The sequence below is a fragment of the Betta splendens genome, chromosome 9 (assembly GCF_900634795.4).
Source record: "Betta splendens chromosome 9, fBetSpl5.4, whole genome shotgun sequence".
NCBI classification, from domain to species: domain Eukaryota; kingdom Metazoa; phylum Chordata; class Actinopteri; order Anabantiformes; family Osphronemidae; genus Betta; species Betta splendens.
The window spans coordinates 2,466,994-2,490,423 of NC_040889.2; the positions used below are offsets into that span (position 1 = coordinate 2,466,994).

The 23,430-nt window shown below is 47.9% G+C and overlaps 1 protein-coding gene and 1 long non-coding RNA gene across 2 annotated transcripts; one reads left to right on the forward strand and one right to left on the reverse strand.

The window, feature by feature from the left end:
* Nucleotides 1–13,354: 13,354 nt before the first annotated feature.
* Nucleotides 13,355–14,771, forward strand: LOC114861379 (fish-egg lectin-like). The gene is made up of 5 exons (XM_029160509.3): nt 13,355–13,507; nt 13,589–13,825; nt 13,900–14,123; nt 14,202–14,326; nt 14,432–14,771. The coding sequence occupies exons 1-5, from the start codon at nt 13,453–13,455 to the stop codon at nt 14,571–14,573; spliced, it is 783 nt and encodes a 260-aa protein (XP_029016342.1). The 5' UTR covers nt 13,355–13,452; the 3' UTR covers nt 14,574–14,771.
* A 209-nt stretch (nt 14,772–14,980) lies between these two features.
* On the reverse strand, nt 14,981–18,873 carry LOC129604564 (uncharacterized). Its single transcript, XR_008695572.1, has 2 exons — nt 18,593–18,873; nt 14,981–18,453 (listed from the first exon to the last, which is right to left on the reverse strand). It is a non-coding gene; the product is annotated as an uncharacterized LOC129604564 (long non-coding RNA).
* Nucleotides 18,874–23,430: the final 4,557 nt, after the last annotated feature.

Sequence of the window (23,430 nt, forward strand, 5' to 3'; positions counted from 1 at the left end):
AGGAGGTTTAACAAACTCTGACTTCAAACCTGAACTCTGAGTTGACTTATACTGAGTTTGAAAACCTGGAGAAACAGCTGAGGCATTAAATGAACGTGGCAGCAGATAAAACTGAAATATAAAAACACAATTCAAACAGGTAAGGCACGATCTTATCATGGGTGTAGATTACCTGATGTTACAAATATTTAACATATTAAATAACTACAGTAAGTAGCATGCAGAGTATAGCAGTGCAGCAGAATTTTCAACATGGGTGTAATGTTTTCACACAGTTAAATCATTTGAATTCTACTCAGCCAACAGAAAGAAGGCAGAGGCTAGAACAACTGGTGTAGGACCTGCACCACCACCACTGATGTATGCAGTGGAGAAGGCCCTCAGCATGAAAACTGGAAAGCAGGGGCTGAAGGAATTCCTGGAGGGAGTTTATCAGAATCAGTCACTCCCCAGGATACAAGTGCATTTGAAAAATATATGTAAAATGTAAGAGGCCTACGTATATATTTGATTTTTTACCTTACTATTTTTGATGTATCCATTTCTTAGACTCTGGGTTGGGTTTTTTGTTGGTCTTAACAGATTCTAATGGTGATATCAGCCTCTTAGATTCTCCTGTCAAAACAGAAGTCCAGGCTGTTGTAGGTATCCTACTAAATAAAGCTTAAACTATGATAAGTAGTATTATAAAGTGTACTCTAACCATATGCTCGTCTTCATAGGCCTACTGTATGAAGACAATGAAACCATTTTCTGCCACAGAGGGGTCTACAGAGGTAATATTAATACAGTTTATACACATCGCATGATTTTCTATGTTTGTGTTGCGTAGCCTAAAGGATCTAAGTAAAGTATACTGACATTATTATCTCCCCTCTGCCCCAGAGTCTGGAACTGCAGGAGGGAACAGCAGAATGTGACGAGGGTCATGGAACTATGTCATGTAACTCTAAATGTTCTGTACTTTCAGTTACCAGTTAGGGAGTTATGAAAACTACATCTGAATAATTAAGTATAACCACCAGATTGAAGAGGTAGATCTAGAAATTGAAATTCCCAAAAAAGAAGCTGCAGGTGAGTGTATAGTTACAAGTGAATTGTATTAATTATTGGAATAATCATAAAATCTAACAATTGCCTTTGTATTCGTAGAAAATGAAGAAAACCAAATAAATTATGATTTGTATTTATTCAGTTTTTTTTATTGGTGGTAGTAGTGGTCGTGGTGGTGATCGTTAATTAAGATATTACGGCAAATCACATCTCTGACTGTCCTTCCATCTCACTAATCTGCAGGGTGGATGGAGTCTTCCTTAGGGTTTTGTATTTGTAGGGCAGGGTGTTGCTCCTCTCTAATAATTGCAATATTGTGGAGAACAACACATCATTTCCACCCGGGCTCTGCAGTGTGCCCCATTAAGGTGCTGCTGGGGGCCTGCTTCAGGTTCTGGGTAAGGGGTCGGGTGGGCTGGCATTGATAACCCCTATCTCTCAGCAGAAAGCTGAAAGTTCACATTACATCATGACAGCAGCATTATTACATTATTACATTAGTGCTTCTGGGAGTGTGTGTAGTGCATGCATTGAAATAAGAAATTAAGGAAATTAAGTTTCGCTCTGGCGCTGTACCAGGGGATCCAGTGCAGGTTCTTACTATTTTCAAAGAACTGTATTGCTGTACTCAGTCCTACAGTATATTGCCTGGCAGCTGCGTTTCTTCCCTCAGCAGCAGCTTTAAGGTGAGCCCCAGCAGGAGTTTTCTCTTGCTCTTATTGCACTGATGGCGCAAGTTAAACAACAGGCTCCCGACGGGGTGCTTAATTCTGAGGTGCTGTTTCAAGACCAATTTATTGAGCACATTCTAGATGGTTCCCTTCGCCGTACACTTAGGCAAGAGGTTCGTCAAATACCTACCGTTTCCTTGCTGGAGCTTCGGGTGGAAGCTATGAGATAGGGAAAGGAAGGGGTCGTCGACGCGGGCTTGCAGTGCATCTGTACCCTCGGCTTATGGTCTGCAGTGTAGCGCGCAAAGCAGCGTTCCTGCTGGGGTATTGGGTTGTTCACCGAAGCCGACCTTGGGGGAAGTACTGAATTTGATGAAGCTCCAACAGGAGCCGTTAAATTAGCTTACTCAGCCTGTAGCGCTGCTGCAGGCCCCACCCCAACAACATAAGAACGTGCGGGCTGGCCCGGTAATTTGTCAGCGGTGCCAGCGGCCTGGGCACTTTGCAAGGGATTGTGCTAATGAGCGAGCTTACCCTCCATCTTGACTCGTTGCGGGACTTTGGTAGTGGAGGACCCCCCTGGTCCTGTGCCCTCCACCCTGGGGGTTTTGGGAACATCATAAAACGTTGTTACCAGGAGCTTTTCGGTTCACTTGGTCTCTGACTCTTTGAGTCATTGGCAGTGCTACAGGAGCCGCGACCTGACCTCGATGCTCTGCAACAGTATCATAGTCAGTGTGATGACAACTCTCCCCCTGTGGTTAGCAGCCCTGTGCGAGTTTGTGGTAAGCAGGCGGTGCGTGTGCCTTATTCTGTGTTTGCTACTCATGACCATGACCTGGGTTGTACTAGCTTGCCTTAACATGACATACCTCCGTTAGATGAGGTACCGGTCCGACAGCGGTATCGTTGTATCCCTCCATTAGAATATGAGACAGTGAAGGCACATATTAATGAACTCTACAGTCTAAGGTAATCAGAGAAAGCAGTAGCCCATATGCCTCCCTGGTGGTGTTGGTACGTAAGAAGGATGGTCGTCTTCGCTTGTGCGTGGATTACCACCTTCTTAACAGCAAACGCGGAAGGATGCTTTCCCCCTCCCTCGGATTGAGGAGAGCTTAGATGCATTATCAGGGGCCTGCTGGTTTTCTACTTTAGACCTAGCCAGCGGTTACCATCAGGCGCCAGTGACGGAACAAGATCGTCCTAAAACGGCATTTGTACCCCCTTTGGGCTTTTTGAGTTCAATGGCATGCCTTTTGGGTTGTGTAATGCCCCAAGTACATTCTAGCGATTAATGCAGAGAATGTTGGGGGCTCAACAAGGTCAGTCTGTCTTGCTATACTTGGACGATATCTTTGTTTTTTTGTCATCTGTTGACCAGCACCTACAGAGGCTGGAGATGGTGCTTCATTGTCTCCACACGTAAGGGCTGAAGGCAAAGCTGGAAAAATGTGCTTTTTTCGAGCTGGAAGTGGGGTACCTAGGCCAGGTCATTTCAGGCCAGGGAGTTTCCACTGACCCCAAGAAGATTGAGGCTGTGGCTACTTGGAAATGCCCACAGAATGTGTTGGAGCTGCGGACGTTTTTGGGCTTTCCAAGTTTCTACCGACGATTCGTGGAGGGCTTTGCAAAATTGGCTCTCCCACTGCACCGGTTGGTAGCAGAGCTAGCCGGTAAGAAGGGAGGTAGAGGCCCAGGTCAGGTGTTGGCCTCAAATTGGACCCCGCAATGTGAGCAGAGCTTTGAAATACTCAAAACCAAACTCGTATCTGCACCTGTGTTGGCTTATGCCAATTTTGCACGCCCGTTCATTCTGGAGGTAGATGCCAGTTATGACTGGCTGGGGGCTGTTCTCTCAAGAGACCGTTGATGGTATGAAACCAGTGGCATACAGCAGTCAAGGCCTTTGACCCATCAAGTGTAACATACAGATAATTACAGTTCCATGAAATTGGAATTTCTTGCACTCAAATTGGAAATGACTGAAAAGTTCCGGGAGTACCTGTTGGGTCATAAATGCACAGTGTACACGGATAATACCCCCTTGAGTTATCTCCAGACGGCTAAGTTGGGGGCAACTGAATAGCGTTGGACAGCCCAGTTAGCGGCCTTTGATTTTGACATAGTACCGGTGAGGACGCGTTAACAGGAATGCTCTACCTGGCACTACAGTACTACCTGAGCTGCACGGGAGTCTTCTCCCTGTTGCAGGTGCATCAGCTAGTCAGGCTCTGGTATGTGCTCTCCCGCTCGCCTTCTAATGTCCGTTCTTTGCAGGAGAATGACCCTGTCCTGAAAAAAGTCCTCCTCTATTGGCATCGGGGGTTCAGACCCACTCACTTGGAGCAACAAAATCTCTTTAAGTTGGCGCTGGTTTTGTTGCGCCAGGGGGATTGCTTAGTGGAGAAGGATGGGGTTTTATTCCACAGAGTCCATTGGCCTGATGGGGGGGGTCCTCCAGTTGCTCTTGCCGGCTGCTCTTAAGCAGGAGGATTTTAGTCAGCTCCACCAGCAGGACGGGCATCAGGGCAGAGAGTGCACTACAGAGTTGGTTCGGCAGCGATGCTATTGGCCAGGTATGTTTGCAGAGATTCGGGACTGGGTTCAGAGGTGTGAGCGGTGCCAGGTTGCTAAGGATGCTGGCGATGCACCTCATAGTTACATGGGTCATCTGCTTGCCTCCTAGCCTAATGAAATTCCGGCCATTGATTTTACGCCGCTCAAACCTTCTTGGGTAGGGTTTGAGAATGTTTTAGTGATGACCGATGTGTTCACAAAGTTTACAGTGGTTTTTCCCACCCGCGACCAACGAGCCTGTACAGTAGCTCAGGTGCTGGTTTCGGAGTGGTTTTATAAGTTTGGTGTGCCCAGCCGACTACATACATTGATCAGGGTCGGAGTTTTGAGAGCGCCCTAATTGGATGACTCTGCTTACTGTATGGGGTGGGCAGATCCCGCAGTACTCCTTATCACTCGGTTGGCAATGGGCAGTGTGGGCGTTTTAACCAAACGCTGAATAACCTCCTGCAGACCTTGCCACCATCAAGGTTGGGTGGCGGAGCACCAGGAAAGAGTGAAGATCGCTTTTAGCTGCGCTCAGGTAGTCAGTTCGTTGGTCAGTTGGTTAAGGTGAGGGACTGCGGAGCGCGGGGATGCCACAAAATCAAGGATTTGTGGAGCTCTGTGGTGTACAAGGTGTCATGATTTGGGTTTTGTTTCTAGTTGTTTCCTGTTGTCACGCCATGTCCTGTTTTATTTTGTTGACTTCCTGTTATCGGTTCAGTTGTTCACTCCCTAGCTCATTACCCACACCTGCCTGTAATCAGTTAATCACTCACCTGTGTATTTAGTCAGCTCCTGTTCCCATAGTCCCTTGCCAGATTGTGTAGTTCCTTGAGTTTCCCGAGTTTCCTGAGTTTCCTCGTTCCAGTGTTTCGTGTCCGTGTTCCTCGTTTATTGTTCCCGTTTGTTTTGACCGTCGTTTCCTGCCTGAACCTGGACTAACCAACTGACCGTGAGTTTGCCTTATCCCTGTCTGTACTTCTGCCGAGACCGCCTGTGTAACGAACCCTGCCTGAATATCGGACTAGAGGTTGCCTGCTCCTCTTTGTACTTCTTTACTGAGCCTCTTGTGTATGACCTGGACCGTCTGACCCTGCCTTGGAAAATAAACCTGTGTTTAATCATCATCACGCCTCTGTGCTGTGCATGTGGGTCCGCCGCCTGCCCGAGTCTGACAGAACAATCTGGCCAAACTTGGACCCAGCCAGCACTCAGCCTCCGGTCAGGTCAGTGACTGTTTTTTCTTGTTTCTTTTTTGACGGCGAGTATTATTTACCCGAGGGAGTATGGAGTTTACCTGCGCCGAGCTACCTAGCGACCTACAAATTTATTTTAAAATCCTCGCGGAGGATTACCGACGGGCGATTAACCCGGAAAACCAGCGCAGCGCCGTGGAGGTGGCGGTATTGACTCTGGAGGACGAGGACAGCGTGTTAGAGCGCCCCAGTGTTCATCGCCTCTATGAGCGATTGTGCGCAAGGCTCGATGAGTTAAGCAACGCGCTCCGCACCACACCAGCCCCCACGCCGCCCGCTCGGATTACGCCAGCCCGCCGATGGTTTCGGTTTCCTCCTTCCAGCCCCGTCGGACCGTCGTGTCTGCTCCAACCTGCCCAGCTCCATGTTTGCCCCGCTGGGAGGATTTCCTGCACTCATGCGGTCCCCCGTATCCAGCCCAGCCGCGCGCTGTTCCGTCTCCAGTCCAGCCGCGAGCTGTTCAGTCTCCAGTTCAGCCGCGAGCTGTTCAGTCTCCAGTCCAGCCGCGAGCTGTTCAGTCTCCAGTCCAGCCGCGAGCTGTTCAGTCTCCAGTTCCAGTCCAGCCGTGTTTGGCCCAGTCTCCAGCCCAGCCGCGTTTTGCCCAGTCTCCAGTTCAGCCGTGTTTTGCCCAGTCCCCAGTTCAGCCATGTTTTGCCCAGTCCCCAGTTCAGCCATGCTCCGCTCAGGCTCCAGTCGCAGTTCAGCCTCGCCACGCTCATGTTCTAGTGCAGCCCAGTCACGCTCAGGTTCCAGCTCCAGCCCAGCCGAGCCCAGTCCAGATCCCAGTCCAGGCCCCCGTTCAGTCGAACCCAGTCCAGGTCCCAGTCCAGTCGAGCCCAGTCCAGTCGAGCCCAGTCCAGGTCCCAGTCCAGTCGAGCCCAGTCCAGGTCCCAGTCCAGGTCCCAGTTCAGTCGAGCCCAGTCCAGGTCCCGTTCCAATCAAGCCCAGTACAGATCCCAGTCCAGTCGAGCCCAGCCCAGGTCCCAGTCCAGCCGAGCCCAGTCCAGTCGAGCCCAGTCCAGCCGAGCCCAGTCGAGTCTACTCCAGGTTCCAGCCCCGTCGAGTCACGTTCCAGTCCAGTCGAGTCCCAGTCCAGTCCGGTCACGTCCAGGCCCCAGTTCAGTCGAGTCACGTCCCAGTCCAGTCCGGTCACGCTCAGGTCCAGTCGAGTCACGTTCCTGTCCCAGTCCAGTCCAGTCACGCTCAGGCCTTGTTCCAGCCAGAGGGCACTGTCCGTCTGTCGAGTGTTAGCCCCACCTAATCAGGCCCGACGTCTACTCCGTCGAGCTCGGCAGCTGTAAGCAGTCATGCCGGCTCCGGAGGGGACGCCGTCCCAGTTCCTGTCGACCCGTTAGGGGTCCTTCCTGTCCCGGTCGGCTCCAGTAAGGACGCCGCTCTAGTCCCTGTCGGCTCCAGTAAGGACGCCGCTCTAGTCCCTGTCGGCTCCAGTAAGGACGCCGTTCCTGTCCCTGTCGGCTCCAGTAAGGACGCCGTTCCTGTCCCTGTCGGCTCCAGTAAGGACGCCGTTCCTGTCCCTGTCGGCTCCAGTAAGGACGCCGTTCCTGTTCCTGTCGGCCATGTTGCGGCCGTTCCTGTTCCTGTTGGCCATGTTGCGGCCGTTCCTGCTCCTGTCGGCCATGTTGCGGCCGTTTCTGTTCCTGTTGGCCATGTTGCGGCCGTTCCTGTTCCTGTCAGCCATGTTGCGGCCGTTCCTGTTCCTGTCGGCCATGTTGCGGCCGTTCCAGTCTCTGTCGGCCATGTAGCGGTCGTTCCCGCTCCCGTTCCTGTCGGCCCTGTAGCGGTCGTGCCAGTCTCCGTTCCTGTCAGCTCCCGCAAAGATGCCGTTTGTGTCCCTGTCACCCTCGGAGCCGCAGCTCCCGCCGGCCTCCAGAAGGAGGCGGCGCCGGCTGCAGTTCCTGCTGCAGCTCCTGCGGACCTCCAGGAGGAGGTCGTGCCTGCTGCAGTTCCTGCTGCAGCTCCTGCGGACCTCCAGGAGGAGGTCGCGCCTGCCGCAGCTCCTGCGGACCTCCAGGAGGAGGTCGCGCCTGCTGCAGCTCCTGTGGACCTCCAGGAGGAGGTCGCGCCAGCTGGAGTTGCTGCCGCGGTTCCCGCCGACCTCCAGGAGGAGGTTGCGCCAGCTGGAGTTGCTGCCGCGGTTCCCGCCGTCCTCCAGGAGGAGGTCGCGCCAGCTGGAGTTGCTGCCGCGGTTCCCGCCGACCTCCAGGAGGAGGTCGCGCCAGCTGGAGTTGCTGCCACGGTTCCCGCCGACCTCCAGGAGGAGGTCGCGCCAGCTGGAGTTGCTGCCGCGGTTCCCGCCGACCTCCAGGAGGAGGCCGCCCCCGTCGTGGTTCCAGACGACCTCCAGGAGGAGGCCGCCCCCGTCGTGGTTCCAGCCGACCTCCAGGAGGAGGTCGCCCCCGTCCTAGCCCCAGCCGACCTCCAGGAGGAGGTCGCCCCCATCCTAGCCCCAGCCGACCTCCAGGAGGAGGTCGCCCCTGTCCTAGCTCCAACCGACCTCCAGGAGGAGGTCGCACCCGTCGTGGTTACCACCGACATCCAGGAGAAGGTCGCTCCTGCATCGGTTCCTGGCGGCTCGGCTCCGGCCGCACCTGCATCGGTTCCTGGCGGCTCGGCTCCGGTCGCACCTGCATCGGTTCCTGGCGGCTCAGCCCCGGCCGCACCTGCATCGGTTCCTGGCGGCTCGGTCCCGGCCGCACCTGCATCGGTTCCTGGTGGCTCGGCCCCGGCCGCACCTGCATCGGTTCCTGGCGGCTCGGCTTTGGCCGCACCTGCATCTGTTCCCGATGGTGCTCCGGAGGAGGCCACGTCGGTTCCTGTTTCTCGTCGCGGTGGTCCAAGGAGGACGCCGTTGGTTCCTGTTTCTCGTCGCGGTGGTCCAAGGAGGACGCCGCTGGTTCCTGTTTCTCGTCGCGGTGGTCCAAGGAGGACGCCGCTCGTACCTGTGTCTCGTTGCGGTGTTCCAAGAAGGACTCCGCTGGTTCCTGTTTCTCGTCGCAGTGGTCCAAGGAGGACGCCGCTGGTTCCTGTGTCTCGTCGCGGTGGTCCAAGGAGGGCGCCGCTGGTTCCGGTTTCTCGTCGCGGTGGTCCAAGGAGGACGCCGCTGGTTCCGGTTTCTCGTCACGGTGGTCCAAGGTGGACGCCGCTGATTTCCCTGCACTCTGGCGGCGGTGCATAGTTGTCTCGTGGACTGGTGGCCTCGCCCGCGGCGCATCCGGCGGTGTGGATGGTGCTGTCTCCTGCGGCGACGTCCGCCTCGACTCCTCAGCCCCTCGGATCAGCGTCCGCCTGGAGGACGTCGCCATTCGGGGTGGGCCCCGGGGACGTCGGCCCAGCTCAAGGGCACTATGAGGGCCACCCGGGCTCAGCGGCGGCTGAGCAGGATCTCGCCACGCCTTCACCCTCCGTGAGGGAATCCCTGGACTTCGTGTTTTTTCCCGTTCGTGGACTTGGGTTTGGTTGTGTGATCTCTTGTTTTGGCCCTCCCCCGGTCCTCCCTCCACCCACCCTGCTCGTTTGCCTTGAGGGGTAGGGATTCGGTCCCTCCTCCTGGGACCACCCTCCGCCCGCCCTGGTTTGGGGGGGGGCTTCCGTGGGCGCCGTGGAAGGCGCCATAGGGGGGGGGTACTGTCATGATTTGGGTTTTGTTTCTAGTTGTTTCCTGTTGTCACGCCATGTCCTGTTTTATTTTGTTGACTTCCTGTTATCGGTTCAGTTGTTCACTCCCTAGCTCATTACCCACACCTGCCTGTAATCAGTTAATCACTCACCTGTGTATTTAGTCAGCTCCTGTTCCCATAGTCCCTTGCCAGATTGTTGAGTTCCTTGAGTTTCCCGAGTTTCCTGAGTTTCCTCGTTCTAGTATTTCGTGTCCGTGTTCCTCGTTTATTGTTCCCGTTTGTTTTGACCGTCGTTTCCTGCCTGAACCTGGACTAACCAACTGACCGTGAGTTTGCCTTATCCCTGTCTGTACTTCTGCCGAGAACGCCTGTGTAACGAACCCTGCCTGAATATCGGACTAGAGGTTGCCTGCTCCTCTTTGTACTTCTTTACTGAGCCTCTTGTGTATGACCTGGACCGTCTGACCCTGCCTTGGAAAATAAACCTGTGTTTAATCATCATCATGCCTCTGTGCTGTGCATGTGGGTCCGCCGCCTGCCCGAGTCTGACACAAGGTAGTTAAAGGTTAACGGAGGGTGGGGCAGTGTACAGTGTAGTGCCTGTAGACGAGCTGCATATAGTAAAGAACATCTATAGGGACATGCTGAAGGGTATAGTCCAGCATGCGGAGGTGGTTTCTCAGTCACCTGAGCCATCGTCACTTTCTGTAGAGTCCCGATTGGATGAATCTGTGAGCAGTGAGTTCATGGTCCTGGTTCCTGAAGTCCAGCAGTCGGTGACCAATACATAAGTTACATGTACTGACCACCCTGTTGGGATGCCCCCACTCGAAAGGTCATTTCCGGAGCCAGGTTCTCTGGGCCCCTTAATTCCTCACCATGAGGTGTCCTTGGGTTCTGACCAGCTTTGTCCCCAGCCACCAGTATTTCGCCATACCCCCCGGTCTGCGGTGGGCTATCAACCCATCGGGACAATGATGCAAAACATGGAGGTAGATGTGACGGTCCTCCTCGTCCACTCACCTGAGTGACAGACGCAGATAATTGGTGGAGGTGATAGGGGAGTGGTGAGAGCCTGGCTAAATGCAGGTGCATCTAAGCACCGGTCCTTTCTTGCCACTTACAGCGCACGTAGGGGTTACAAGTGTGTGTGCGCTAAGAGAGAGGAAGAGCTGGTAAGTGAGGCCGTTAGGTTGGACCTGCATGGGATCCCTTTTATGTGCAGCACTTATGAGCGATTATGTTTTAGAACCGGCTCTTACCTGGACCGTTGATCGACGGAGGTGGGACTGACAGCAATTTGTGTCGCGGTAGGTGCACGTCAGCTTTTAGTCCCTCAGCTGCTTTTGGCCTGGCCAGCAGGTCGGGGTGACGCACCATCGCTGGCGCTTGTTGGCTGCAACGAGGAAAAGTGGATTTGGCTGCGTGCTGATCACGGCATATTGTGGTGAGCTGATTCAATTCAATTCAATTGAGTTCAATTTTATTTATATAGTGCCAAATCACAACAAAGTTATCTCAAGGCCCTTTACAAAGTAAGGTTTAAGACCTCACACAACTAAACCCAACAAATCCCACATACAGCAAACATTTAATTTGACAGCAACAGTGGAGAGGAAAAACTCCCTCTCTAACGAGGAAGAAACCTCCAGCAGAACCAGGCTGGATGTGGGCAGCCATCTGCCTCGACCGGTTGGGGTGAGGGGATAGAGAGAGAGAAAAGCAACAACAACAAGCAACAACAGAGCACAGACAGGACGGTTGGACCAGGGACTGGATACAGGCAGAATGGTTGGATCCGCAGCTGCTCATCACAGACACCAAACTCAGAGTCCAATTATACCTGTAGGTGAGGACAGAGTGGAGGAGAGAGAGAGAGAGAGAGAGAGAGAAGCTCAACTACTGGAGAGAAAGAGACAAGGTTAGTTGAACATAGAACAACGATGGGAGGTTATTGGACAGAAGAGGTAGAAGGAAACAGAGGAGCTCAGTGTATAAATTAAGTCCCCCAGCAGTCTATGTCTATTGCAGCTTAACTAAGAGATGGTTCCTGTGACTAACAATCATTGCCAGTGACCCGAACCATCTCTAACTATAAGCTTTATCAAAAAGGAAGGTTTTAAGCCTAATCTTAAAGGTGGAGAGTGTGTCAGCTTGAGGATTCGACCTCCTCGGCGTCGTCGCTGCTGCCGCTCGACGGTGTCGATGTGGATTTGCTGGTTTTAATAATCTTGACTCCTGCTGTTTTTACACTTGGGTTGCTCTGTTTAATTTTATCATTGTTTTAACAGTGTGATTGGTATTTTGGTTTATTTAGTTATTTTCTTATTTTTCCCAAAGCATCATGTTCTGGTTTTTTACTTTTTAAAAAAATTATTTGCTTTGCATGGTGTGGTTTGAATTTTTTTTTTTTTAATCTTCTGACCCCAGGTGATCTTCTCTTTCCGACGGGCCTACACCACCCTGTCACATTAGAGTTGACTCACCACCAGCCGGACCACTCTGCCTACATGTTTGTGAGGAGTTTGTGGCCAGGAAACAAAACAAAGATTTGCAGGAAAGCGCTTGAGGACGAGGCACACTTTTTGAACTATTCTACATAGTGGCCTTACTAATGTGCTCAGCATACCCGATGTTATAAAGAAAACTACTGTTTGCAAAGAATTGTAACGCAACACTCTCAGTGGGGCCGGGTGCAATTTGCGGCATGCCGTGGCTCATGCCACCAAATCTATGGCATCTCCAGCACATGCCATGGGATCTCCGGAACATTCCGCTGTTGCTACGGCACATGCCGCTGTTCATATGGCATCTCTGGAACATGCCACCATAAATACGGCATAGATGCCAAGGCATATAACAATATTGCAGCGACCCAGACTTCTGGGTAGCTGAGCATTGTGGGTGTTGTTTTACAGTGATTTATGCAGCACTTGGGTTATGATTTATGTTATCCTATCCTATCTGAGAATGGGCTTGTAAGGGCTTGTCCTCCCATGATGGTCCCGCAGCCAGTATATATATATAGTAGAGATAGATATATATATAGAGATAGTAGAGAGAGATAGATATATATATATATATATATATATATATAGATATATATATATATATATATATAGATATATATATATATATATATATATATATATATATATATATATATATATACAGGAACATCTGTGTGGAGTATGGACTGGAAACCCCAAGTGGGAAACACCTCCAAAGATGGTAGAGAACAAACGAGCCTACATCCTGTGGGACTTCCAGATACAGATACACAGAATGGTAATGGCGTACCAACCAGACATTGTGGTGGTGGACAAAGAGCAGAGGAATGCCGTAGTGGTGGATGTGGCAATACCAAGCGATGGCAACATCAGGAAAAAGGAACATGACAAACTAGAGAAACCAAGGGCTCAGAGAAGAACTGGAGAAGGCTTGGAAGGTGAAGGCCACAGTGGTGCCTGTGGTGATCGAAGCACTGGGAGCAGTGACCGCCAAACTGGAGGAGTGGCTACAACAGATCCCTGGAAATACATCCGGCATCTCAGTCCAGAAAAGTGCAGTCCTAAGAACAGCAAGGATACTGCGCAGAAGCCTCAAGTTCCATACCCTCTGGTAGAGGACCCGAGCTTGGAAAGTGGATGAGACCACCCGCGGAGGGTCAGAATAGAGTGGCATAGTAAAGTATATGAAGTAATAGTAAATATTGCAACAGAACTGGTCGGGAAAAGTCGTTTACAATTCATTTTTCTTTTATAGAGAATAGCGCGCCCAGTTGTTCAAACAGATGAGTGACCTATGAACCGTGGTTTGACCAAACATTCCATCAGCGCCGTTTGGAACACGCCCTGGAACATTGTGCCGAACCACTCTGCTTTGCGAAGGTCAAATTGGCCATCTATATTTCCAACCCCTGGTGATCTTCTCTTTCCGCCCTGTCACATATGTAAAATGTTCTGTTTTCTAGTAATATTCTCTTAGTTGCATACTGTCTTTAACAAACAACTGGCTAACAACACAAATTTAATTGAGGTACAGATGTTTCATCAACCCAGGGCAGAAGATGGTCTCTGTGGTAGAAAACAAGTTCAGTTTTGAGGTAAAAACATCTTTTTGCTGATGTGTTCAAGAAAAACTGGACACTTCCTCAAATTCCCACCACTGCCTCATTTTACACTATAAAAGTCACACAGACATGTGGCACAGATCAACAACTCCTTACAGATCCAGAGGTGCATCATCAGCTACAGACCAAAAGGCAATATGGAAACTGTCGCATCCCTCTTGCAGGTGTTGTGTTACCTGGTTATTGCTCACGGTGGGTTCAGATGACTTGTTAGTTGTTAGTCAGGTAGAAAGTAACCGCTCTTCAAAACGACTGATTTCTTTCTACTCACAGCCTGGACCTGCACCGTTCCTCCCCAGCAGCATCCTGCCAAACAGATAGATGCTGGCCAAGGGATGGTTATCATGACAGATAAGAAGAACGGGGCTTACACCCTCAGTGGATCGACTTGGCGAACCCTGGGAACAGTCCCGCTGAAGCATGTCTCTGCAGGACCTCAGGGAATCTGGGGTGTTGACGCCTCAAACAAAGTCTACAAATACGTCGCTGGTGACTTTGTTCCCTCTGAAGGTAAATGTTACTGCTTAGTAAATGCAGCCAGGTGGCTATTGCCTTTTGGCTTAATAACACCTTTGTGTCCTCAGGTCGGTCTATGCAGCAGGTGGACGCTGGAGGATTAGGGGTGCTAGTGGGAATCTCTCCTACTAGCTCTAAGAACATTTTCCTTCTGACGAGTACCGAGGCCTTAGCCTTCTCTCACACCAGCTTTCTGAACTGGGTCTTGGTGTCAGGTAGTCTGATCTACATCAGCTGTGGCCCATATGGATGCTGGGGAACCAATTCAGCCAACAATATCTACCTCACAAAGGTTGGACACCCCAGTGTCTAATGACTTTACTGCTCATGACATCTGTTCAAAGCATTTACTGTCTGCTTTCTATGTCAGAAAATAGCACCAAGCACCTCTGGAGACAGTGGTTGGGTGCAGATAGAGGGGTGGGCGATGATGGTGGAAGTTGGGACTGATGGAAGCGTCTTTGTATTGAATGCAAAAGGCGAAATCTTCCAAAGGTAAACACGCAACTAGGAGCAATGTTTGTAGAAGCAGTGTAGCAGTGAACACTGTCAAAAATACTTTGGACATGTTTTTATTGAATTCATCTCATCTCTCTTCAGAACTGGCATCTCCAGCGCTGGACCACAAGGCACAGGCTGGATCCATATACCCATGGGCGCAAAGATTAAACACTTGACCTATGACCTCGGACAACTGTGGGCAATCACCGATGGTGGTGTTATTTTGAAGTGCACACAATAATGTGTTTGCTGTCGTAGTGGTGACAGTATGGTTACTCGTTTTTGTCAACTTGAAAGAAAATCAATGTTTGATTTCACTTAAAGCAATTATGGTCTGTGATGTTCAGTTTTCTTTTTTTCTTTTTTAACTGATGCTCAAACGTCAAACGTGTATAAAACTGTTCCTTCTGTTTTTTGGTAATAAAAAAGTTATTCAGCATCTCTTGTGTTCCTTTACTTTCTAAATATGTGACTGTTTGTCATCAAACATATCAAGATAGATAGTGAAACTGGATCTAATTACTCTTTATTTTTGTTATTAGGAAACTTGTGCTGAGGAAGGAAATATATCCTTCCTCAGCTTCCTCATTAATTTATATTATCTGTAAGGCTACGCTTTGGAAAGGACCCAAATGCACAGCACAAAAGTGAGGTCAACAATACCGAACAGTCTTTAATAGAACAACAAATCCAAAACAGCAGGCAACAGAGTGGTCAGTCAGGCAAGGTTCAAAAACAGTTAATCCAAATGTACAGGCCGAGGTACCGACAGGGATCAGGCAGAGGCAGAGTCAATAAACAGGTATCAAGATCAGACTGATAAGACCTACTAGTATGAGCGCTGACAGAGGTGAGGAGCTCAGAGTACAGACAATGTGGCAACCTGGAGGCACGTGAAACCCAGGTAAGTACTGAACATCATTACTAACCAGAAAGAGCTGTGGCAACACGTGCAACAGACAAGAACTGATCCTTCACAATAAAACCAGAAACAGAACGTACAAACAGTTTCATGATTGTGGATTCCTGATATTTTCATTATAACTGATCTCTCAAATGGGAGAAATTATGTAGAATATTTTCTCCCAGTAATATTCCAAACAAGTTCAACCTGGGTATAGGTAGAGGTACTGTACAATTGTACAGGTGACATGTAACTCTGATGCAAACAAAACAGGAGAGGACATCTGGGGTAGAAACTGCTACGGTGTCCTTTTCAGTTTTGTAGTACAAAGAATTTTTTATCCAGTGTGTTCAGCAAATATTACACATCAGGTTGGCTGGTGTGAGAATAGAAGATGCAAACAATAGAGAGTTACGTGGAAACAGATGATTCGCTGTAGCGACCCCTGATGGGAACAATAGAAAGAAGAAGTTCAGCAAATATTACACATTTTCTCAAAATCTTCCAGCACTACCTCATTTGGGGTCCAAGCCCCCCTTTATGGTACCCGTCTGTGTCTCTTAGAAACATTGTTTGCCATGATGCTTTCTTAGTTTGACCTCACTTACCTAGGTACTTTACGTCTGCTGCATTAGCAGTGCTCTTCCTAAAAGACTTTTGTGTTTTTCTTTGTGTGTTGTGGCTGCTTTATTTATGTTTACACGCCTAACACTATTTTTTGTCTTCATTTCTAAATAAAATGTAATCCACCATTTAACTCTAGGTTTTATTATATAAAATTAGACATCTTTTCCACTAGAGTTACAAATACTGATGTAAATATGCCGTCAAATTAACGAATGAAGCAAAAATGTACAGATTCAAAAAAAGGAAACACCTGCTAGAGTTCTGTCTGACTGGTTCAACTTCTTAAGTCTTTACTACACTCAAAAAAATAATCATGCCTAAAACCTGGACTTTATGTAATGTCACACGTCAATTTTCCATGTAATTTTATCACATAAATACTAGGTAAGCGGTCACATTTATTGTAAAATCTTTTATTCAGGTTACCGTTATGCCATTAAATAAAGGATTACATGAAGTTGATCTGATGTGAAATAATTACATAAAATAAGATAAGTCATACCTTATTGACTCCCTACTGCTCTTCCCTCACTGGAGGTGAGCAGCCACATATGGGGAATGCTCCATACTGTTGCCACAACGACAGCAAACATGTTACAGTGTGCACTTCAAAATAACACACAATGCCCACAGTCGACCAAGGTCATAGGCAGTGGCCTCCATGCTTTGTTTACTGTGCAGTCACATTTACTTTCAGAAGAAACAAAGTCACCAGGGACGTATTTGTAGACTTTGTTTGATGTGCCAATTAAATTAAATTAAATTAAATTAAATTAAATTAAATTAAATTAAATTAAATTAAATTAAATTAAATTAAATTAAATTAAATTAAATTAAATTAAATTAAATTAAATTAAATTAAATTTTGTTTATATAGTGCCAAATCACAACAAAGTAATCTCAAGGCACTTTACAAGGTATGGTTTAAGACCTTACACAACTAAACCCAACAAATCCCACATACAGCAAGCCTTTAATTGTATTAATTACAATTTTACAGCATCCGTGGAGAGGAAAAACTCTCTCTCAACAACACAGTTACTTCCATGTTGCCTGTGAGTCTGTAGCTGATGATGCACCTCTGGATCTGTGCCATGAGTTTGTGTAGCTTTCGTTAGAAGCCATACAGTGGGTCTGAAAAACGAAGTAGTGCTGCTAGATTATGGGGAAACAGGTTAGGTTCAACTTGAATTCTGGTCACAGTGATGGATATGATATAAAAGATGTGTCACTTGTCAATAATATTATCACAAAATTCCTATACTGTACAACATCTATCACATTAGCTAGTGAAAAAGCTGATGAAGTTTCTTTTTAAAAATCCAAGCATCAAAAATTGAGGACAAGTTTGACTGTACATTAATGATTCCAGTTTTCAAAGATGGAGCATAAACTATTAATAATAATCAGCACATTTCTTAAAAAAACAACTGTTGACATTGTTTGTTCCTATTATGTTTTGGCTAAATGTTTATAGATTATTAAGCATCAGACAAATGTAACTTCATTATATAAGTTAATCTTGATCAGAGGTGCTCATTTGACATGTTTGATATAATAAATCAAACTTTTTGTTTCCTTTAGTATCACTGTGAGTAGTTTCTCACCTTTTAAACACTGGAGACTGATTTTATTATAAGCCTTTTACTCTGCTTGACTTAGATTCACTTTCAACGTCCATTCCCTTACCGTCTTGTTTAGCAGGCTGTGGGGAAGTGGATGCAAGGCAATCAGCAAAGTTCCCAAATCACAAGCGCAGGCTTGCCGGAATGTCACCCTCCCCGCCTTTTGTACTAAAATTAGAGCTATCATACATGTTTTAGATGGACGGTATGCCTGGTCCCTCTGGTGGCGTAAGACAGTCATTGCAGCACTGGATGAAGGGCTAGATGCATGTGTACACATCCACGGAGACTACATGCAAGTGTTTATTTTTTATTTTAATGCCGCATCAAAGAAGAGTGAATTGACTTTAAGAGCAGCAGACGTGTGAGCATCTTTGTCCATTGCTTTGGTTTAAGGTAAACTTGATGGACGAGTTTCAGCTTCATCTAAGCTGAGACGATCTTCACACATTTATTACATTTAATAAAATGCCCATTAAATAAAATAAAAGATCAAGAATAACGTCTTAGATAATAAGGTTTGTTGTTTGCTTCAGACAAAATAACATTTGTCTGATGCTTATTTGATTCGCGCACTCGCACCTGCAATTTAGAGTCTCCAATCAACCTGACGTCTTGTGTTTCAGGAGAACCTGCGCAATCTAGGGGGAGAACAACGTAAACTCCGCGGACTCCTCTTTGCTGGGAGAACATTTTTACAGTATTTAATTCAAACAGACGCTCTGATCTGAAGCGATGGCATTCGCGCGCGACACAACATCGCCACCTCGTGTCCGTGCGCGCCGCCGCGCCCCGCTCCCCCCGTGCGCTCGCTCACTCGGGCTACGGTTGCGCAGGCTGCCGCTTCTCCGTCTGCCTGCACACAGCCGCTCTCTTCCCGCCACACGCCCGCGATGACAGCCGTCCTCTAGGAAACGCCTCGGAGGGGACATGACGCGGCTTTTTCTCCCGAAGCTTTGCCTCCTCTGAAGGAAGAGAAGGGAAAAAAAAAATAAAAAGCGGTCAGGTGCTATTAATGTGCAGACAGCGTTGCGGCAAACAGAGAGAGAAATAGAGAACCTCCCTCCATCAGCTTCATCACTTCACCAGGTATGAACAATTTACCATCGATTTGTTACGGAGAAACCTGTTATCGTGACACTCGCTGTGCGCTGCGAGGCTGCCGATCTTCCAGAGAGACAGGGGAAGAACAAAAGGGAAGGCAGGACGCGGATTGCTCTAGACTGCACCTGCTCCAAATGAGCGCGTCCGCTCGTTAGGTGGAAATGTATAAAACCAGGAGCGTCTTCACAGTCTGGCATGAGCGAGTGGCAACAGTTAGTTAAAAACTCCAGGTTCAAGCTGCTCAACTCATCTTGGAATTAAATTTCTTTTTCTGTCTGTCCAATTTGAACCCACCTGTATTGCTTTTAAATGGGCGAAGCCTTGTTGTCATACAAGGAAGTGATGCGGAGCCACAGAGATTGTGCATGTTAAACGCCAAACTTTACTGCTGTGGACAGACGCTTCCATCCCTCACTCTGCCCACCAGGACGCCTCTAGACTCCAGATGCTCCTGTGCTCCTCCATTTGTGTTGGTGAAATATTACCTTGAACATGTCTGTTCTTTTACGAGATTTAGACGTGGATCAGGGGTCATCTTAAACCATTTAGCATCACTCAAATTGCTCCCGTGAATGCCTGGAACATTTTAATAATAGATAGCTGAAGAGATGCACTGGGTTTGCTGCATTGATTTTTGTCTGTAGGCCTGTAAAGTGTGGTGCCATCGGGGAAAAAAAACATCCAAAGAATTCCAATAGCTTCGTTTTTAACCAGAAAATCTATTTGAGACGTCTGGATTGCATATAAACATAAACAGCTGTATGATGGAATAAAAATGCCGCTAAATGCTAATCAAACAAACTCTAGGTTGGAGTAGATGAAATGAGTAATGCATAAAGTCGGCCACAAGGTTTTCACAGAGAATAATAGCAGCTAATAGCTAATTACACGCCCCAGTCGAGTGCACCAGTCATTTCCATGATCGTGCAACAAGTGAGATGCTGCGGCATCTGGTGACCCCTCACCCCCGTTCTCCTCCTCTTCTCCTTACTCTTTCTCTAACCCAGAGTTGGCTGAGGGCCCATGGATGGTGTTAACCCCCTCATTCCTTCTGCTGCAGCACTGAGCAGGCCCCAGGGAATACTAATAACCCCCACCACCACAGGGATTCACCCAAGCCTAGCTCCCCATCCAGCCACTTGGCAGACGTAATGCATGTCACCACTTGTCCAGATGTCACGTCCACGCGCAGCCTGGTTGGGGCAAATGAGTCCAAGTAGCTTTGCATTTATTTACCTATACTTTGGATTTGCATATTTAGAGTTTATGTCATTTTTTGTGTATGTGTACAGTGTGGGCTTGTTCATAAGCTCATAAAGTCAAGCAAATGGTGATTCTCACTCTAATCTGGTAAATGTGCAGTTTTTGTGCATGATGGGGCATCATGACAAAAAACAATAAATTCTGAGGGTCAAATTAAGGAAAATTAATATATTTTTTTTATTTATATGTTTTAAGGCTATTTCTCCCTTTGACATCCAACCTCCATCTTTAGGGGGTTCTGGTGAAGCACTTTCCGACCTATGAACTGGCTCGAACCCTGACCATAGTCTTTAACATTTAAAGCAGCACAGGCACCTTTCGTGGATTTTGTATCCAATTTGCTCTGGTTCCTTTAGACCTTAGATGGTTTGCTTTTGAACTCCAGTGGAGCTCCTTGGTCATCTTCTCAACGGCTCAGGCTTTTAATCATTCCTACTGGGTCTGTGACTCCCTGAAATGTTTCCAAAGCTCAGAATTGACTCTTATCCCTTCATCAAATACTTTCACATCTATTTTGCAAACATCACCAGTGTACGAGATCTGTACTTTTCTTGTTTAAGACCTTATTTGCTGGCTACTGAACATTAAATCTGAGGTGATGTCATGAATCTGAGTGTGTGAGTGTGGTGATGATGCACAAATCCTGCAGCAGTGGGTCTTATCTCAAACCTTAGCCCTTCCATTCATCTGTCTGTTATTGCTCACATCCTCTACCTAGACTTCTTCAGGTCTTTGATTGTTTTTCTCTCCAAATCTTTTCTTCTATAATGTTTCACATTTTACTCTTGTGCTCTCTCCTCCATGAAAATGTTTTACAGAACATTCCTTCCATTCGCCTTCAATCTGTCCTCCTCCCTTTCATCTCTTTCATGCCATATCTTTCACTTCACAACTCCTTTCCGTGCCCTTGGGTCACCTCTGCGTTGGATCACGCTGGGGTAGTGTTTCACTGAGATCAATAACGGCTGAAGATATTTCATTTAAAGTGTCAGATTAAATTAAGCATACCTCCGCCGATGAGATTTTAACGGCCTTGATACGTGCTCTGCCATCAGCATTGATTAGCTCTATTGTCACTTTTGGAGGGAGGCAGGTTTGATTAATCCGACCGTAAGTAGCACCTGGAGCGACAGTGCCTGATGCTCTCAGTTTAAAAACGAGTTTTTCCCCCTGACTGATCAATAGCTGAACCTTCTCCTGCAGTGTCATGCTTTGTTGTCAGTCTAGCTGCGAGTCTGCCCTCTTTTGCAAACTCAAAGACTTGCCTGTGAAGCATTTCTGATGCCAGGAACGATTCAAGTGTTAAAGGCTGTTACTAAAAGGAAGGCTGGAGGACCAAAAGCTGCGTGTGATCAGCGTGCACAGACCAAGCACAGGGTGAGAAGGAGGAGTGGGGCTCTTGCTGTGTCTCCAGACAAAGAGAAAAAGAGTATTGAGGGTGCAGAGTTCCATGACACTGATGGCTTGTGAATCTGCTGTTTGACTGGGGAATCAGTGGATCTCCGTCTTCAAACTCCAGCTGTGGCCTCAACAGCACAAGTCCTACTTTTTTTGCATCTACAGTATATCCTCGATTGTCCATGTACCCCCCTCACACACACACACCACTCCTGACTCATGCTGACTCATGCAAACGCGTTGATACGAAGCCCTGCTACAAATGGAACAAATATGCATTTTTGTGCCATTTGCTGCGAGACCGATAGCCCATCAGTGCGGCTGTGGCAGGCTGAGTGCCAGACGACAAAAAATGTATGCTCGGAATTCGTATTTACCTCCGGCTCATTCATCTTCCCACTCGCTGTTACCGGAGTTTGACACCGAAATGGGTTCTTATTAAACACCCGAGAAAGTAGACTCGAAAACGTTTTCTCTTCCTCCCCTCAGTCTCGCGACCGAACCAGAGATGAATGGACGCGCTGGTTTAATGATCTTGTAGTTGGGAAGGATGAGATGCTGAAGCAGGCGCATTACGCAAACCTCGGCAACATGAAGATCTACTCCACCTCACTTCAAGCATCAGCGGAGGAGAAAAAATAATTCACTCACTCACTCACTCACTCACTCACTCACTCACTCACTCACTCACTCACTCACTCACTCACTCACTCACTCACTCACTCACTCACTCACATATAAACTTCTTTCAAACCTTCCCTCGCGAGTACAACTGTCGTGATTTTTGAATTACCAACAGAAGAATTTGACACGTTCACTGTAACTTCCTTTAAGGTTTTGTTGGGCTCACGCACGCACGCACGCACGCACGCACGCACGCACGCACGCAGACACACACATATCTGTCTGAATATTCTAGGAGATTAGGGAAGTTAATTTACACCCCCCTCCCATTCCTTTTGTTCAGACATGCCCCTGCGTCTTCCACGTCTCTCCAGACGCTGCCACCCCACATCACAGGCTTGCATCGTTTGTCAGCCAGAGCTTCAATCTCAATTAGAAGTAAAGTACATCTCCATTTGGATCTCCAACCAGTTGCCTCCCTGCACTTCTCGTTGTGTAAAGGTAGCAAAAAGACAAAGTGAGAAGGAATTCGCTCCCTGCGTTTATGTGTTGTATTTGTTTCATCAGGCATGTTTGTGTGTGAAATAGCTATTTGGATCTGCGTCTCTTAAGGCAACTGGCTATTTGTGCACGTCATTCCACTTGCGCAGCCACGCAGTGGTGAAGATTTACCCCCAGCCCCAGTCAGGGAATGTTGCTGACACAATTTTACCCCTTCTCTTCAACAATCGGCACAGCATCCGCCGTGTCATCAAAGCAGAGGTGTGGTCAGCACTGGATCGTGAGGTTTCGAGGGGTCATGCGACTTCACTTGAGCTCATATTCATGCGGGCATTTTCGTCAGAGCTGTAGGCGCCAGGGCATGCAAAGCTTTTACCAGCTGAACAGCTGGAGACACACTGATGTCTGCGCATGCTGCATATTATCACAGCATCATAACACGCACCTAGTCCGTCATATGCTGTTTTCTGTAACTGCAGTAGCGTATGCAAGTTAGACTTAGGTTCATTGCAGATCCTCAGATACCAACCGATGTATTGTACATCAACATGACATGGGACTAAGCACAGCAGACAATGGATCGATCACGCTGCGCGTGCGTTATGACAGAGCGCCCGTCACAACTTCGGTAGGGTAAAAAAACTTCTTAAGTATTGGTTTTAACACTGACACATGTCAGAAAACAGAGGCGCCAGCTCCATCGACACACGGCCACTAATTCTGCACCGAGCTCGACAAAAATCAATGTGAGCGCTCCAAACAAGGCGAAACGCACAAGCTTATTATTTATAGTAAATGTCAAACACTAAACCAGGAAGTTCATCCTCCTGAGGGATGGACTAAAAGCCATTTCAACTCCGTGTGCAGAAATATATTTTGTTAACAGTGCTTTTGGTGGGATTTTTATCTAAAGCCTGAGGTCCACTTGGGTAATATGACTGCATTTGCTCAAAAGCTGCGAGAACGACACAAAAAGTGAAATTTGTGCGCCAGCAGCTGCAACTCATCTATACAGAACGAGGTCTGGTTTGTTTATAACTTCCCGTCTCATT

Coding starts and splice junctions, on each gene's coding strand:
- LOC114861379 (XM_029160509.3), top strand. CDS start 13,453: ATGGAAACTGTCGCATCCCTCTTGCAGGTGTTGTGTTACCTGGTTATT. Junction 13,508..13,588: donor TTACCTGGTTATTGCTCACG/GTGGGTTCAGAT, acceptor TTCTACTCACAG/CCTGGACCTGCACCGTTCCT. Junction 14,327..14,431: donor AAAGGCGAAATCTTCCAAAG/GTAAACACGCAA, acceptor ATCTCTCTTCAG/AACTGGCATCTCCAGCGCTG.